This window comes from Anomaloglossus baeobatrachus, chromosome 3 (genome assembly GCF_048569485.1).
Source record: "Anomaloglossus baeobatrachus isolate aAnoBae1 chromosome 3, aAnoBae1.hap1, whole genome shotgun sequence".
NCBI lineage: Eukaryota > Metazoa > Chordata > Amphibia > Anura > Aromobatidae > Anomaloglossus > Anomaloglossus baeobatrachus.
The window spans coordinates 134670965-134688256 of NC_134355.1; the positions used below are offsets into that span (position 1 = coordinate 134670965).

General features: G+C 44.2%; 1 protein-coding gene across 7 annotated transcripts in view; it reads right to left on the bottom strand.

Annotated features, from left to right (window-relative positions):
* Positions 1–241: 241 nt before the first annotated feature.
* Positions 242–17292, bottom strand: part of GEMIN6 (gem nuclear organelle associated protein 6) — a 45213-nt gene continuing 28162 nt past the window's right edge. For 3 of the 7 annotated variants that reach the window (XM_075339479.1, XM_075339483.1, XM_075339477.1), the window contains exons 2-4: positions 14427–14477; positions 3855–3996; positions 245–833 (exon numbers count right to left, since the gene is read on the bottom strand). In XM_075339479.1, coding sequence (XP_075195594.1) covers positions 458–833; positions 3855–3996; positions 14427–14477 — 569 coding nt within the window. In that variant the 3' untranslated portion in view covers positions 245–457. Of the gene's footprint in view, positions 834–3854; positions 3997–14426; positions 14478–17197; positions 17252–17292 lie in introns of those variants that run through there. The other 4 variants (XM_075339481.1, XM_075339478.1, XM_075339482.1 and 1 more) reach the window with 4 other exon arrangements.

Here is a 17292-nt window from a genome sequence, read left to right on the forward strand (position 1 = left end):
TGTCATTCTGGAACTAAGTTGGTGAGCTGCGTTTTTGTTGACAAATCCGTAGGTAAAACGGATGCAAAACGCAAACAATTTGTAATCATGCGTTTTTCAGCCCCTCATTGATTTCGATGGGTGACAAATGTTGACAAAAACGCAAGACGAATGAACATGCTGCTTTTTTGTTACAAACTTTTGTAAAAAAAAAATGCTGACACAAGCTGCAACGTGCGCACAGCAAGTCTGACTTCTCATAGACTTTGCTTGGAAGTCAAATGTCAAAGTTCTGACAACAAAACTGCACCAAAAAACGCAGCGTGCACATGTAGCCTTTGTTTAGTTTTGGATGCATTGGGACAATAAAAATGGTTGTGACTGTGGCCCCTTCTGCAGACTATCCTTTAATTCACATATATTCTTGCCGCATGCTAGGCCTGACAGGAAAGAGTCAATATCGCCAAATAGTTTTCTTTTATTGGCTTGTCATATAACCCTGTATGAGTCCTTGTATACGAGACAATATGATCTCATTGGTGCTGCTGCAGTTTTCTGGGCCATACGGAGGGTCAATGGTTAATACACCAGCAACACACAATGTCCTCATAGACTCTCCCTGTTCGGTAACTGGAATGTTGTTTTGCTGCAGCCAGCCCTTCAGATTGAGCTTTTTGGTCTCCAGATCCTCCTTTTTGAAAGTACTGCTACTTTCCTTAAGATTGAAAATATTAAGAAGTTTCTGTTTTGTGACTTCATCCGATTCTTTCAATATTTCTACTTTCTGCACTGCGTGCCCCATCACCATGCGGACGGATATCTTCTGATCATCTTCAAAGTTAACCAGGACAACACTAAAAGACATATACCATGAATTAGTGCTGAAGAAAACTTTAACACATACCAGTTTGGGCATTTCATTTTTTAAAGGAAGGGTGTTGTGTTTTTTTATTTTTGTATTAATAATAGGGATTATGAAATCAAGTATTTTTAATACAAAATTAAAATCACTGTTTATTTAGTTTTTATTTAATTCTAGTTTTACTGAAGCACTGGGGGCTGCCATCTTGGATTTGGTGTTTGCAACGACAGTTACTCACCTCTTTTATGGCATCCCACTGGGCATAGAGGACAGTGGTCGGCCTGCGACCCCATTTAGTAACAGATAAGACGTCTGCTATGAAATAGACGCGCCTCCTGGGCTGTCCACATCACAGCAGAGGGAGGAGATCAGTGCCATCTTTGTGGAGCACACAGCGTATGCTATGTGCTGCACTTTCCCCCTGTCACCCGCCGGGATGGATGGGGTGAGTACCGACGCCAGGCAACGGTGATTGCACTGTAACTGATCCTGGCGTGCTGCTCGCCACTCCGCCGCTCAGCCCCCGTCCCACTCCTCCGCTTACACCACCGCCCCTCCCCACGTGTGCTCACCTCAAGCCTCTGTCCGCTGCTGGTACTGTGATCGCTGACATGACAGGTTGCCAGGGGCGAAGGTCTGAAGTGAGTGCATGCGGCTGGTAGCGGTGATCTGTAGCCTGAGCAGTACTGCACTATGGATCACCCCTCCTCACCGCATGTCACCTCAGACCTCCGATCCCGGCCGGCAGCACAGTATATGGGGGGCGTGGGATACAGTGGGGCATAGGGAGGGAGACAGCCAGCAGCGGGGCATAGGGATACAGTGGAGCACTATACAGCTGTCCTCGGTGGCACTTTAGACATAATATAATTACTTTGCGGTCACCAACAAAATGGCTCGGCACTGTCACTAAACTTCATCATCCCTTATCCTTTGGGAAACGCCCAGATTGGAAGGGGGAGCTGTGACATCAGACACAGGAGAGCAGATTCTCCCACTTTTACTGCAGCTGTAATGTGAGCTAGTTCTACAGTAGTTCTACAGCAGGATTTCAGCAGCTGCTCCCCCTAGTGTTTAAGAGTGGAAAATATGAAACTTAATTTTTAAAAAAGTTTCTGAATTAAAAACAAATTATTGAAACATAACATTAAAACATAAATATTTTTTTTCAGTTATTGAAAAATTATTATTTTTTTTTTTTTTTAACAACACCTTCCCTTTAAACTAATATTCCATTTTTATATTGCGTTTGCTTATTTTTCTCAAAAACATAAAATGTTCTATGCCCTAAAGGGCTTATTTGGGACCTTTTTTTTTTTTTTGCTATGGGTGTAAAAACAAACAGCTGGTTGTTATGTATTTATTGTGCATGCTTATATAGCGCCATCCTATTCCAAAGCACTTTAAAGACATGACCATCACTCTCCCCATTAGGGCTCACAATTTAAGTTCCCCATCAGTATGGTGTTTGGAGTGTGGTAGGAAACTAGAGAACCCAGAGGAAACCAACGTAAACACAGGGAAAATAAACTCGTTGCAGATGTTGGCTTTGGTGGAAATTGAACCCACCACTGCAAAGCAACTATGCTAACCACTAAGCCACAGTTCTAATCTGACAGTTGCTAATTACCTGCCTATTGTGCACAGTGCCAATCTCTGATGGCTCCAAGAGGTCAGAGACCACTCATGCCAAGGAGTCAGTGGCTTCTGCTGACGTCACTTCGACAGAGCAGTGGCTTCTCTTCCACTCTGCTGTGTCGACAAGGTGTGACAGACAACGTCATGCTAATTGAAAGCTGGCTCCCTGCTGCCTAACTGCGGGGAGCAGTCTGTCAATAAGCATGACGCAGTCAGTCACACCCCTTTGACAGAGCAACCAAGAAGAAGAAGGGCTTCTCAGTTGACTTGGAGAAGCTGAATCACTAGCAGGAGCGGTCCTTGACCACTCTTACACAGCACTGGGTTAATTTTTAGGCCCATATTAAAAAAAGAGAAAAAAAAAATCCTGGCTAAGCCTGTTAAAGGGATTCTCCATGCTTGAAACAAAGATCTTCAGTCACTCCATGATTGCAGACTGCCAAAGCGCCGTTTCACACATCCGGCATTTTGATGGATCTGGCACACTCCAGTACAGTGTATAAGTACAATGGCATCGCGGCAACCTCCGCTCACATGCTGTCATGTGACCGGAGCATGTGAGCAGAGCTTGCCGCGATGCCATTGTACAGTACTAACACTGTACTGGAGTGTGCTGGATCAGTCAATCTGGTGAAATGGCCCTAAGCGGTGTGCTTGCTGCATTACAGTTATACGCCGGCTACATGAGTTCAGCCGTCTCAAAAGAAGTGAATTCAGAGAAGAGCCGTAATGTTGTCAGCATGTAAAGGCAAGTATGAAAACACACACATATATATATATCTAATTATATATATATATATATATATATATATATATATATATATATATATATATATATATATATATATATGTCACCTGACCGCTTCCTCATAAGCGCTGGAAATATCACAGTGTGTGCACCTCGTGCTCTGACGAGTGGACACATTGAGACTGTAGACTGTTGTCTCAAACCTAGACACTCACTATTGGGAGGATACATTTTCACAGATGAAGCTTTAGAATCCCCTTATGAGAGGATAAAGGATTGGGGTAAACAAAAAAAAAAAATTAAACTATGCCGAAATTCAACCTGCCCCACCCTGCTTTCTAAGGGCCTGCAGTCATAAAGGTAGCTGTGTTAGACTTTACATAAGTGGGTCATCACTGCACTGCAGGCCTATAGGTAGGAGAACAAAAGTGAGAAGGAAAAGTGGGTGTCCTAGAATAAGTACCTATCTTTGTTTATTGCCTCCTGGAGCAGAGGGTGGATGAACCCGCCTGCATATTCAGCTCCTCTAGAACACTTGCTGTGTGTCTGATACCAATATGTCCATTACCAGCTTTACGTGCTGGTTTATTCCTAGCCATCAACTATTCACATGATAATGACATTTACCTTGCAGACACTGGATCGATTGTGACAACCCACCCCTGGTATTCATTCTTCTCATCAGCTAGAACCGTCACCTCTTTGTTCACATAGTCTTGCCACTCCAGGGGAGTTTTCTCAGTCCAACTGGTTACTATATTCTGTTCATCTATTAATAAAAATAGATAATATAATTATAACAAACATAAAAACAATAGACTATAGGCAGTGATTGGGGTTTTTTTTTTAGCGTTTCAAACTTAATCTTAATAGGTTTGAGTCAATCTTAATAGGTTTGTAGCTCAATGCATCATCTTTTGGAGAACATATAAGGAAGATGCAATGCTAATATCTTTGAAAAATAACTAAGGGTAAGTTCACACAGTGCGTTTTAGGCGGCGTTTTTCGGGTGCGTTTTTGCTCAGAAAACTGCATGACTTTGCTTCCCCAGCAAAGTCTATGAGTTTTCATTTTTGCTGTCTGCACACAGCGGTTTTTTTAGCTGTGTTTTTGTGGTGCCCACAAAAACGCAGGATGTCAATTATTTTTGCGGTTTTCACTGCGTTTTCCACCCATTAAGTTCAATGAGATATTCAAAAACGCAACGAAAACCACAAATTGCAAATAAAGCTGCATTTTAGTGCGTTTTTATGACTAAAAACGCAGCTATAAACGCAAGGGGTGGGCAGTAAAGTGACATGTACAGGAAGAGGATTCCTTCTGTCAGTAAACACAGAAGCGTGAATCCTCTCGGTACCGCCACCGCTGCTTCTATTTCCCGCCCGGTGCCATGTCTGCTCCCGTGCGGGAGATGGAAGCAGCTGCTAAATCAAAAGTGAACAGTAGAAAAATGTCATACTCACCTGTCTCCAGCCTCCCGGTGCCGCCACCCCCGCTCTGGCTGTGTGCCGGCTCCCAGGCACGTACAATAGCTGCAGGAATTGGCGGTGAGGACCTGGCGGTGATCACCTAACGCATCAGCTGATCGTAAGTCTCGCGGTGACGCCGGATTTTACCGCCCGGCCATCAGCTGATGCCATCGGGAGACTTCATCAGCTGATTACCGGCAGCTCCTGCAGCGGTCAGACGGGAGTCAGGACGGACGTGTGCAGTTTTTTTTTTTTGCACTGATGCATCAGCCTAGACTGTACAGCGAGCGAGCGCCGAGTGACTGATTCCCCGGCGCTTGCAGTCGGTTCATGACAGCTGCAGACAGGCCGGGGTGATCTCCGGCGTTCAGATGAGAGCACCAGAGGTTAGCCCGGGATGTCTGCAGCTATCATGAACTGAACCGCAAGTGCCGGGGAATCAGTCACTCGGCGCTCGCTGTACAGTCTCGGCTGCACTCTGGAGCTCAGGTGAGAACTCCGGAGTGCAGTGCAGGTACCTGAATCCAGGCCTGGCATTACTGGAGATTCCTCCGGTAGCCAGTCCAACGCTGCACAGAAGTGTGTGTTTGTTTTGTTTGTTTGCACTGATGCATCAGCTGATTGTATAAAAGCAGTTTATACAATCAGCTGCTGTGTAATGTGATTCAGGCCCTTGAACCTGACACATTCCAGCAAACCGATCAGATGATATTGGATCCAGATTAGACGGCGCGGGACCCTTGACCCAGGATTACTGTGGAGGGGAGGTTCTTTATTTCAATAAAGATGGAGTCACTAATTGTGTGGTGTTTTATTTCTAATAAAAATATTTTTCTGTGTGTCGTTTTTTTTTTTGTATCTTTACTAGCAATTCATGGTGGCCATGTCTAATATTGGCATTACACCATCAATTTCGAGCTTAGGGCCAGTTGATAATATACAGCTAGCCCTAACCCCATTATTAATCAGCGAGCCACCCGGCATCAGGGCAGCCGGAAGAGTGGGATACAGCGCCAGAAGATGGCGTTTCTATGAAAGCTCCATTTTCTGGGGTGGCTGCGGATTGCAATTCGCAACGGGGGTGCCCAGAAAGCTTGGGCACCCTGGATTGCGGATTCCAATCCCCAGCTGCCTAGTTGTACGTGGCTGGACACAAAAATTGGGCGAAGTCCACGTCATTTTTTTTTAATTATTTCATGAACTTAACCTAAGGGTCCTACATCAGTATCGCGGATAATTGAAAGCATAAAAAAAGGGGGAAAAGACAAAACAATGACAATGTGCACACCTACAGAAAAAACATGGAATGTTCAGTTATTAGCAGAAAATCGACACTCCATAGTGAAAATCAATTAAAAGTCTAAATGTAAATATACTATATCACTGACACTATAGTTATATAAAGTATACTCTCCAGCATAGAACAAAAATATATGGATGGATAAATCCCAGACATAAATTGGTATAATAACCAATAATATCAGACTAAGAAAACAAGCACCATAAATAACAGGAAGTAAATACAATTATAAAAAAAAAAAAGTGTATATATGTAGTATCCAAAGATATCTTGATAACCAGATGCGCAAAAAAAATTAAAGCTCATCTTCAGCGGTTTATTTTTCTTGCACTACTTGAGTGGTGCATAAATTGAAGTCCCCTGATGCCCGTCTTAGGGCTCTTGTCCACTTGCGATTTCCAAGTGCGAGTGCGATCCGATAGAAAAAAATCGGATCGCACTCGCACCAGTGTTAAGCTATGAGGCATTGTCCACTAGCTTAATTTTATACGACACGTCTCGTGCTCTCAGTGAAATCGCAGCATGCTGCGATTTGCACCGAGTCTCAGCTCTCGCACCCCCATGCAAGCCTATGGGAGCGAGAAAAAAATCAGAATACGGGTGGCATGCGCATGTCATACAGATGGCATACGCATGTCAGACAGATCCTTGACACTTGCCTACAACGTCGGACTGGCTACCGGAAAAATCTCCAGTAATACCAGTCCTGGCCGCGGTTACCTGCACTGAACTCCAGAGCTGTCACCTGAGCTCCGGAGTGCAGCCTGGACTGAACAGCGAGCGCCGAGTGATTGATTCCCCGGCGATTGCGGTTCAGTTCAGCACAGCTGCAAACAGACTGGGCTGAACTCTGCAGGTGACAGCTCCGGAGTTCAGTGCAGGTAACCGCTGCCAGGACTAGTATTATTGGCGATTCCTCCGGGAGCCAGTCCTACGCTGCTTGCATAAACACTCACATAGCACTCGCATGACGCTCACATGTCATACGGATGCTATGTGAGGAAAAAAACCAACACCGTACGCAGGACACTCGACTCACCTTTGTAGCAGAGTATTGCAGGGATTTTTTTAACGCAAGTGGACAAGAGCCCTTATACTCACACTCCGGCAACGTCATCTTCTATCATCACCTCTCCGGCGATTTGTGACCTGCTGGCAGCTCCAGTGTTCCATGGAGCACGTCGGAGGTCACAAATAAATTCAAGTCTATGAGAGCCTCATTCTGGCTCTCATAGAGATGAATTACATTCTTCTGATGTAACTTCTAACCAGTCAGACGTTAAAGTCACAAGATGGCACCGCGGGACTAAAGACACATCTGTAAAAGATGAAGATGCCAAAAGGTTTATATATGACAGGGCGGGGAACTTAGATTTTAAGCACCGCTCCAGCAATGAAATATTTTTTTTTTAAAGAAATGCTGGAGTGATGCTTCAAATGAAAAAAGAAAACACACATAGATGAATATAAAGTGCTAAGGAGAAGTACATAATATTATGAACTATGCTAAACTCATAATATGATATCCCAATAGCTGGAGAGATCACTGAATAATATAAAATGGTTGCGATGTCAGTGAAGAAAAAACAAAACCCTATAAAATGGTCGATATTAAATTGTTTTGAAAACCACTAACTCATACCTAAGTGTAATTGTGAGCCACTAGCGTGCACAGAATAGGGAGCTATATATTGCCCTGCACCTGCCAGACATGATTATTTGTTTTATGTTTGCACTATTCACTTTATTTAAGCACTTGCACTTTTTTCTGGCAGGGATACGCAGGGTGATTTAGGGACAGCTGACGAGGAGTGGGGGCACTCTGCTGATAGACAGTGCACAGGAGGGAGAATATCATCAGGGCCAGCATATCTCCCTTGTCTGTGCACGCTAGCGGCTGACAATTGCACTCAAGTGTGGGTTATTGTTTGGTTTTTTTTTAAATAATTTAATAAATCTAGACCATTTTAAGAGGTTTTTTTCCTCTATATTTATAATTTAGCATTTACCCTAATGTATCAAAAAAAAAAAAAAAAAAAATTGGTTGATGTCAGTGAAGAGAACACACACACATTCCTGCTCAAAGCAGCTTCATCAGGGAAAAATACAAGGAACAAGGAGGCTCCTTCATTATATATAGTCAAAGTAAAATTAATTACTTGAGAAAGCATCAAAGGAACTCGATTAGGTGGAACTGGTCATCATTATGCGCTTACTACCAAACTATGGTGCCAGTAACACGATATGCGCATGTGGAAACAAGCTGCACAAGTCAATTAGAGTCTCCACATGAACAATAGTGGATGAATTCGTAGGGCCAGATTTATTAAGACTGGAGTTTTTCGGGGCCGTGCTGGAGTAAGAAAACTCTGAATTCGAGGTATTAGCCTCAGTATGAATCAGGACCGTTGGAGAAGTGGTGCGCACTTCCGCGTGTGTCTTCCCACTAATCTTACTCCAGTCCCTGCTGGAGTTAGATTTCTGAGGTAGGGAACGCCACAACTTGTGAATTTGAACAGTGCAGGTTAAAGCACCTCTGTCCCACCCTCTGTCGGATTGGGCAAAAATAGTGTGAAAAGCCAAAAGACACAATTGTAGAGCAGCCAGCAGTTGCGCCAAAATTATGCATCTTTTCAAAGTTTTTATGCCAGAATACTTTAGAAAAAGTGTTGACAAACTGGACCCATTGTGCGTATTACATATTTATGTTCATGCATCAAGAAGGCCATGTGTGTAATATAGACATTCAATGGGAGTACAACTATCATAATATGGGTTACTAATACAACTATCTGAATACTATGTATGAGCAGAAATAGCACTGCATATACAGTGGGGGAAATAAGTATTTGATCCCTTGCTGATTATGTACGTTTGCCCACTGACAAAAACATGAACAGTCTAGAATTTTAAAGATAGAATATCAAAAATAAAATCCAGAAAATCCCATTGTATAAATTCTATAAATTTGCATTTTGCAGAGAGTAATAAGTATTTGATCCTCTACCAACCATTAAGCGTTCTGGCTCCTACAGACCACTGAGATGCTCCTAATTAACTCATTACCTCCATTACAGTCAGCTGTCTTTAAATTGTTACCTGTATAAAAGACTCCTGTCCACAGACTTAATTGATCAGTCAGACTCTAACCTACAACATGGGCAAGACCAGAGAGCTTTATTAGGCTACTTTCACACATCCGGATTTTTGCTCTGCGGCACAATACGGCGTTCTGCAGAAAAACCGCAACCGGCTTTTGTAACGCCGGTTGCGAGTTTGTTTGCATAGACTTACATTAGTGCCGTATTGTGCCGCAGGGGCTTGCGTTCGGTCCGGTTTTTGCCGCATGCGGCAGATTTAGCCGATGCCGCGGCCGGATCGAACGTTCCCTGCAACGTTTTTTGCTCCGGCAAAAAACACCGCATCGCGCCGCATCCGGCCGCTGCGGCGCATTTTTCAATGCATACCTATGGAGGCCGGATGCGGCGTGATGCGGAAAAATCCGCATCCGCTCGCCGCATGCGGTTTTTCCACTGCGCATGCTCAGTAGCATGCTGCAACCGGAAAAAAACGGACGGGCCGCATGTAAAAACTTATGCAAAGGATGCGGTGTTTTCGCCGCATCCGTTGCATAGTTTTCACAGCCGGATTGAGCCGCAGTGCTCAAACCGGATGTGTGAAAGTAGCCTAAGGCTGCTTTCACACATCAGTTTTTTGGCATCAGGCAAAAACCAGCGAAAAAACTGATGCGACGGATCCGGTGAAAAAACGAATTAGTTCCTTCAGTTTTTTGACAGATCCGGTGTGATACTGAGCATGCTCAGTTCAAAAAAACGGATCCGACGGCCGGATCCATTTTTTTTGCCGCATTAGGCTTCCATTATAAAACATGCCATACGGCGCTGGATCCGGCGGGATTCGTTTTTGTTTTTTTTTGCCAGACACAAAAATGTTCACTTCAACGTTTCATCCGGCCGCCGGACAAATAAATTTTGCCGCATCCGGCAAAAAACGGATGAAACGCAAGGCTATCCGGCGCTAATGAAAGTCTATGGGGGAAAAACGGATCCGGCGGCAACAGACGCCGGATCCGTTTTTTCATGTTTTTGCCGGATTGTGCCTGATGGCAGAAAACTGATGTGTGAAAGCAGCCTTTGGATGTCAGGGACAAGATTATAGACCTGCACAAAGCTGGAATGGGCTACAAAACCATAAGTAAGGCTAGCTTCACATCAGCGGTATTCTGTCGGTCGGCAGAAAAACGCAAACTGCATGTTGCCGGATCCGTTGTCTGCTCAATGCATTGTCAATGGGCTCGCGGCAACATGCGTTTGCATCCGTTTGCATGTGGCAGATTCAGGATCCTGTGAGTTGCTGTTTTTAACCATCTTTCAAAAACGCTACATGCAGCGTTTTTTGTCTCAGACCAAAAACAGCAGCTCACCGGATCCTGTACATTGCAGCAGTAGCTGCAATGTATTTCAATGGGCGCCGGATTGTGTTTTCACAATATCTGTTGTATGCGGCAAAAAGGATCCTTTTTCCCTTGACAAACAAAATCAGAAGAACATAGTTTTGTTTTAAAGTCTTCAAAATCTTTATTTAGCCCTATAAATCTACAAACAACATTTATATAGTTTTATTTTAAATATATATAGTAATAAAATGGAATTTTAATGTACATTAAATATGTTTATTTTTCATTATATCAATATTCATCTAACTTAACAAATCTATAGCAATCTCTCAATATTTTTTTTATAAATTTGAATATAATTTATATTCAAAATTAAACTATGTATCTATATTTAGTTCCTTAATGTGGCTTACTTCCTATCCATGTCTATATATATATATATATATATATATATATATATATATATATATATATATATATATATATATATATATATATATATATATATATATATATATATATATATATTCTATGCATCTATCTTTCTATAAATTATGTATCAATTTCAAACTTTTTTTTTTTTTTTTTTAAATTACACGGCTCTATTCCCTCTCTGTGTCAGTCGGTCGGTACCTCTTTGTCGGTCAGTCGGTGTGTCTCTATCTCAGTGTCTCTCTCTGTCCATGTCGGTCAGTCTCCCCCCTCTCTCATACTCACTGATTCCCGATCACCGGCGCGGCGCTGCACGGCATTCACACTGCTCTGGCGGCTTCTTCACTTTTGAAAATGCCGGCCGCTCATTATTCAATCTCGTATTCCCTGCTTTCCCTGCCCACCGGCGCCTATGATTGGTTGCAGTCAGACACGCCCCCACGATGATTCACAGCTGTCTCACTACAACCAAACACAGCTGCCGGTGGGCAGGTCTATATCATGAAGTAAAATAAATAAATAATTTAAAAAAAAAAAAAAACGGAGTGCGGTTCCCCTCAATTTTAATACCAGCCAGGGTAAAGCCACACGGCTGAAGGTTGGTATTCTCAGGATGGGGAGCTGTCCCGGGATTTGCCCTGGTGCGGTGGTAATAAGGAGTTAATGGCAGCAGACCATAGCTGCCACTAAGTCCTAGATTAATCATGGCAGATGTCTCACCAAGATATCTTCCATGATTAACCTGTTTGTTAAAGAAAATAAAAACACACATCCAAAAATTAATTTATTTGAAAAAATGACAAAAAACAAAAACCTCTTTCACCACTTTATTAAAGTCCCCAAAAACCCTTCCATGTCCGACGTAATCCACAGAGGTCCCTCGACACTGTCAGCTCTGCTACATCGGAAGCTGACAGAGAGCAGTCACAGACCACGACCGCTCTCTGTGAGCTCCCCGCAGCGACTGAAGTGAGTCGCGCTATCAGCGATGACGTCACTCAGGTTACCCGTGGCCACAGATCTCAGCGGGAGGACTTCAGCTGTGGCCACGGGTAAACTCAGTGACGGCACCGCTGATAGCGCGGCTCACTGCGGTTACTCAGCGGATTTGCGGTCAACGGTGAGAACTTCACCGGTGAACCGAAAGTCAGGCCATGCCACACAGACACAGCCGCGGGATTACTATGAAGTCGGGTGACGTTCATCCGACTTCATTCTGATCGTGCGGCTCTGTCTGTGTCTGCTGTCAGCGGCCATTCAGCTCTGCTACATCGCTCTGTCTGTGGCTGCTGTCACCGGCCATGTAGCAGAGCTGAACGGCAGATGACATAAAATAAACGGATCCGCCAAAAATAAGCAGGAAAACAGGACTCAAACGCATGGAAATGCAAGTCTGTTTTTTTGCAGGGTCCGTTCAATGGATCCAGTAAAAAAACGTTCATGTCACTAGCGGTGGCATGCGTTATAATCCATAAAAACAGGATCCAGTGACATGCAGTTTGCCTTAAGGCAAAAAAACGCTGATGTGAAGCTAGCCTAAGACGCTGCCTGAGAAGGAGACAACTGTTGGTGCAATAGTAAGAGCATGGAAGAAATACAAAATGAGTGTCAATCGACTTTGATCTGGGGCTCCATGCAAAATCTCACCTAGTAGAGCAGTCATGGCAAACCTTTTGCAGGCCGAGTGCCCAAACTGTAGCCCTAAACCCATTTTTTTTTACGAAGTGCCAACCAATCCTATTAAGTAAATAATTGATTGTAATCTTACCTTTGCCGTCTTCTCTTCTCTTCAGCAGGGGGCATCACACTCATGCATGCTTACCACACATTGAAGCAGAGTCCTTTCCAGACAGAGCAGTTGGATTGATCTTTCTGGAAAAAATTGCAGCATATTAGATAGATTTTAGCATGGAATGCAATCAGGTGTCACCCTGTAATCCACATCTACATTTCAAAGTCTGAACATCTTGAAATCACATAAAGATGTACGAGTTGCTCCCCTCCCTTTTCATTGTGTAGTTATGTCCCCTTCCTGGCCACTTCCTGGTAAACATGTCCCCCATCCGGATATATATTTCCTACATTCTGGTATATTTGTCCCCATCATGGCCCCATCCTGGTAAATGTACCCCATTCCTAGTAAATGTCCTCCACTCTGGTATATGTACCCCATTCCTGGTAAATGTCCTCCACTCTGGTAAATGTACCCCATCCTGGCATGTTCCCCCATGCTGTTAAATGACCCAGTCCTGGTAAATGTACCTCATCCAGGCATGTTCCCTTATCCTGGTAAACGTACCCCATCCTGCTAAATGTTCCCCATCCTGGTATGTTCATGTACCCCCATGCTTTCATGTTTCCCCCCATCCTGGTAAATGTTCCCCATCCTTGCAGCCACGTTTCCCCCATCTTTGCACGTTTCCCCCATCCTTGCAGCCATGCTTGCCCCGTGCTCTGTCTGCTTGCCCCCCACACTTTGGCACAGCCGCACACAGTTTAAAAAGAAAAACACTCACCTTCCAGCACCGCTCCTCCGCTGCGCGCCGCTGGGTCCTCAGTCAGTTCAGTTCCCGCGCAGCCACAAGCCGGCGTCGCCTACTGACGCTCCTCCGTCTCCTAGGCAACAGGTCTGCGGCTCAGGAGAGGAGGCGTGTCAGAGGGAGGAGAAATGTCTCCTCTGCTAAACATCACTTTGAACTGCCGGCACGATCACACCGACAGTTCAAAGTGGCTGAATGTGGGGACAGCGCCTCTGCGTGCCCAGTCTGGCACGCGTGCCATAGGTTCGCCATCACTGTCATAGAGTATCCAGGATCATGAAGGTGAGAGATCAGCGTAAAACTACACAGGGGGAACTTGTTAATGAACTCAAGGCAGCGGGTACCACTGTCACCATAAAAACCACTGGTAACACATTACACCGTAATGGCTTAAAATACTACAGTGTCTGCAAAGTCCCACTGCTCAAGAAGGCACATGTGCAAATAATTACTTCCTTCACTGTACATGCCCAGCATGACAAAGGTATAACATTATGAGCAAGTGCCGTGCTACCAAATTGTTGCAGGAATCCACATTATAAGGTTGCATAAGTATATGTCATAATACAGAAAATGTACATCTGCATGATAACACTGCATAACTCTGTAGATGTGGAAATATATCCATTGAAGATAGAAGGCAAAAGGCCACATGCATCATAAAGGACATAGAACAAAAGTATACATGAAGAAACAAAAGTCATATACTGTATGTATATATTTGCGAATAATCAGAAAAGCAAAAGCATGGACATAAAAAGACATTGCAAATTACTACTGTTGATATATGTAAAGCGCTGTGGAATTAATATTATTAGGTCATAAGGCATAAGTCAGCATGATTCACAATATACAAGAGTGTACAATTCACGCGCTATACACCAGCATACCACAGTATCTTTAATCTGGTCATTTATCGAGGGTGTCAACAGTCAAACCCCTAATACACTGACAGCCTACCGAAAGTATAGATAGACCATCAATATCCAAATCCTGGAAAACCCCTTTAATTCCAATATGTTACAATAAAGTGCATTGTACCTTGTATAGCTGAATCCGTGTCCATTGCACTGTACGATGATTGGCTACAATCTGAAAGAAAATATCAATAAAGGTGACTTTAGAGGACATGACATGAAAAACACAAGACTTTCTTCTTCAGTAATAACCAAAGAAAGTGTTTTTGGCTGTTGCCATTACTAAGCTGAGTGACAGATCAAGAGGCCATCGGTGATCTGAGCATCAACAAAAACGTATGGGCTGTAATAAAAGCAATCAGAGGGGCATTTATGATTCTGGGCTTTATATCTGCAATACGGGCACAAACGTGCATCAATAGTATTTCATATGACTTACTTTTTTTTTGTACGATCCAAATATTCACCAATCCTCTAGTGCTAATGTAACAGTGCAACATTTTTGAGAATCGAATCTAAAGCTGGCCCCATTCCAGCAGCCAGGTCGGTAGTTAGTGGCCACCAGATGGGCCCTGAGAACCTCCTCCTCCCTGTCAGCGTCCGCGGCGCCTATTATTAGTAAGCCCAAAACAACATCATACGTACGTCACACTGCAATGATGTTGTGGAGCCAGGCTACAAACTGGAAGAAGCGCCAGGAATCCAGCAGGTAGGAGGTTTGCAGGGCTCCCATCTGGGTACCAATGTGGCTACTGGCCCAGCCATTCATTGTGATCATCTTTACTGGCCAAACAGGATACAATAACTTGTAGGCACAAATGAATGGTGAGGCCTCTTCCAGTCCGGACATTGTAGGGTCCCGGTCTGGTCCATCTATATACATGTTCTGTGCACTTGGACACTTGGTGGTCGTTAATTCGGAACAAGAATTCTCTAATGATCTGCAGTGTGGACGAAACCTAATCTGGGCTGAACATCTTAATGGGGTTCTTCACCTTTTATAACACTTCCTTCAATGCATGTATAAGGATTTGAAAATCATTTTTAGGCTTTGTGCGCACTGGAAAATGGAATTTTCTCAAGAAAATTCCGCAGGCATTGAAAGATTACCGCACCCGAAAACCGCATGCGGTTTGCTGCGGTATTGCCGCGTGCGGGTTGGTACATGTGCTTTATTGCATTCAATGCAATAAAGCACATTGAAGAAAAAAAAGTCATTTCATTCTGAGATAGATAGATAGAGAAATAGACCGATAGAAGAATAGATAGATAGAGTCCCTGTGAGCACACGCTGCATTTCTCACGGTCGGCAGTTTGTTCACATTACCGGCCGTGGGAAATGCCCTGTGGTTACCTCTGCTGTCTCGCTGCAAGGCTCTATTCAGCGCTGTGTGTCAGTCGCGGATGGATGCAAGCATCGCAGGACGTGGATTACGCTGGAGCGGTGTGTTTCGGGGGGGGGGGGGGTAATAAAATGGTGAACCAGGAGCTTTATTTGTGTTTTATTTAAAATAAAGGATTTTTGGGGGTGTGTTTTTTCACTTTACTTACGGGTTGATCATGTCAGCTGTCTCATAGACGCTGCCATGATCAAGCCTGGACTTAGTGGTGGCGATCCGCCGCCATTAACTCCTTACATTACCTTGATTGCCACCGCATCACGGCAACAAGAAGAGCCGGCGGGGACACTCCGGGACCGTCGCATAAGGGCTCACTCACACATCCTTCTTTTTACCGGTTTCGCGGATCCGGCGCGCTCCCGTACAGTGAATACAGTACAATGACAGCGCTGTAACTTCCGGGTCACATGCGCCGGTCACATGACAGCACGTGACTGGAGCTTGTTGCGCTGTCATTGTACTGTATTCACTGTACGGAAGCGCGACGGATCTGCGAAACCGGCAAAAAGAAGGATGTGTGAAACTGGCCTAATGCATGCGACAGTCCCGGGGCAGCTGCGGCTGATATTCTCAGCTGCGGCTGATATTCTCAGCTGCGGCTGATATTCTCAGCTGCGGGAGGGAGGCGGGGGACATTATCCCTGCCCCTCGCCCTCCCCAGCCTGAGAATACCGGGCCGCCGCTGTGTGCTTACCTCGGCTGGACGGTAAAAATACAGCGGAGCCCACGTGTTTTGTTTTCTATATTTGTTTGCTTTCTATGTGTATTCTATATGTCTGTGTGTGTGAGTGCGATCTGTGTGTATTGTATGTCTGTGATCTGTGTGTGTGTTTACTCTCTGCACGGCTTCCTCTTCCTGTAATGACATCACTTCCCTGCAAACCGCAGACAGGCGATGTACATTACCGGAGGTAAACCGCGAAATACCGGAGAGGATAACGCAGTAAAACGCAGTGAACCGCACAGAATTTGCTGTCTGCGTTATTCCCTGTGGGATTTCACGATTACATGGCAGTCAATGGAGTGAAATCCCGCAGCGATGTGCGGAAAAGAAGTGACATGCAATTGTTTTTGCTGCGGGAATCCCGCAGCAAAACAGGCAGCTGTCAAATTCCGCCCAGTGCGCACAGCTTTTTTTTTTCCATAGGTTTTGCTGGTGATTCACTGCAGAGATGTTAAGAACATTTTCTGCAGCGAAACATGCAGCAAATCCGCGGGAAAAAACGGTAAGTGCGCACAGGGCTTTATTGGGTTTCATGAAAAATTTTGCACAATTTGTTGATTAGGGGCCTGTGCTTACAAATCAGCTGTGAAGAGCACAGAAAGAGGCAGATAAAGGTTTCAACATCATAATGAGCTCACTGACAGATTTTCATTTAGCTCATTGTGCAACCAGCAAGAAATAGCACAACACAGAGAAGGTAAATGGTGCAACATAAGAAACAATTGCAAACAAAAAAAGAGACAAAATTATTCAGTTAAGTAAACAAATTACATAATTATCCCTTCATTTTCGGCTTCTATTCCATCCATCACATAGACTATCCCTGACATACAGAACTGTGAGACCACCACTAATGGCTGACAACA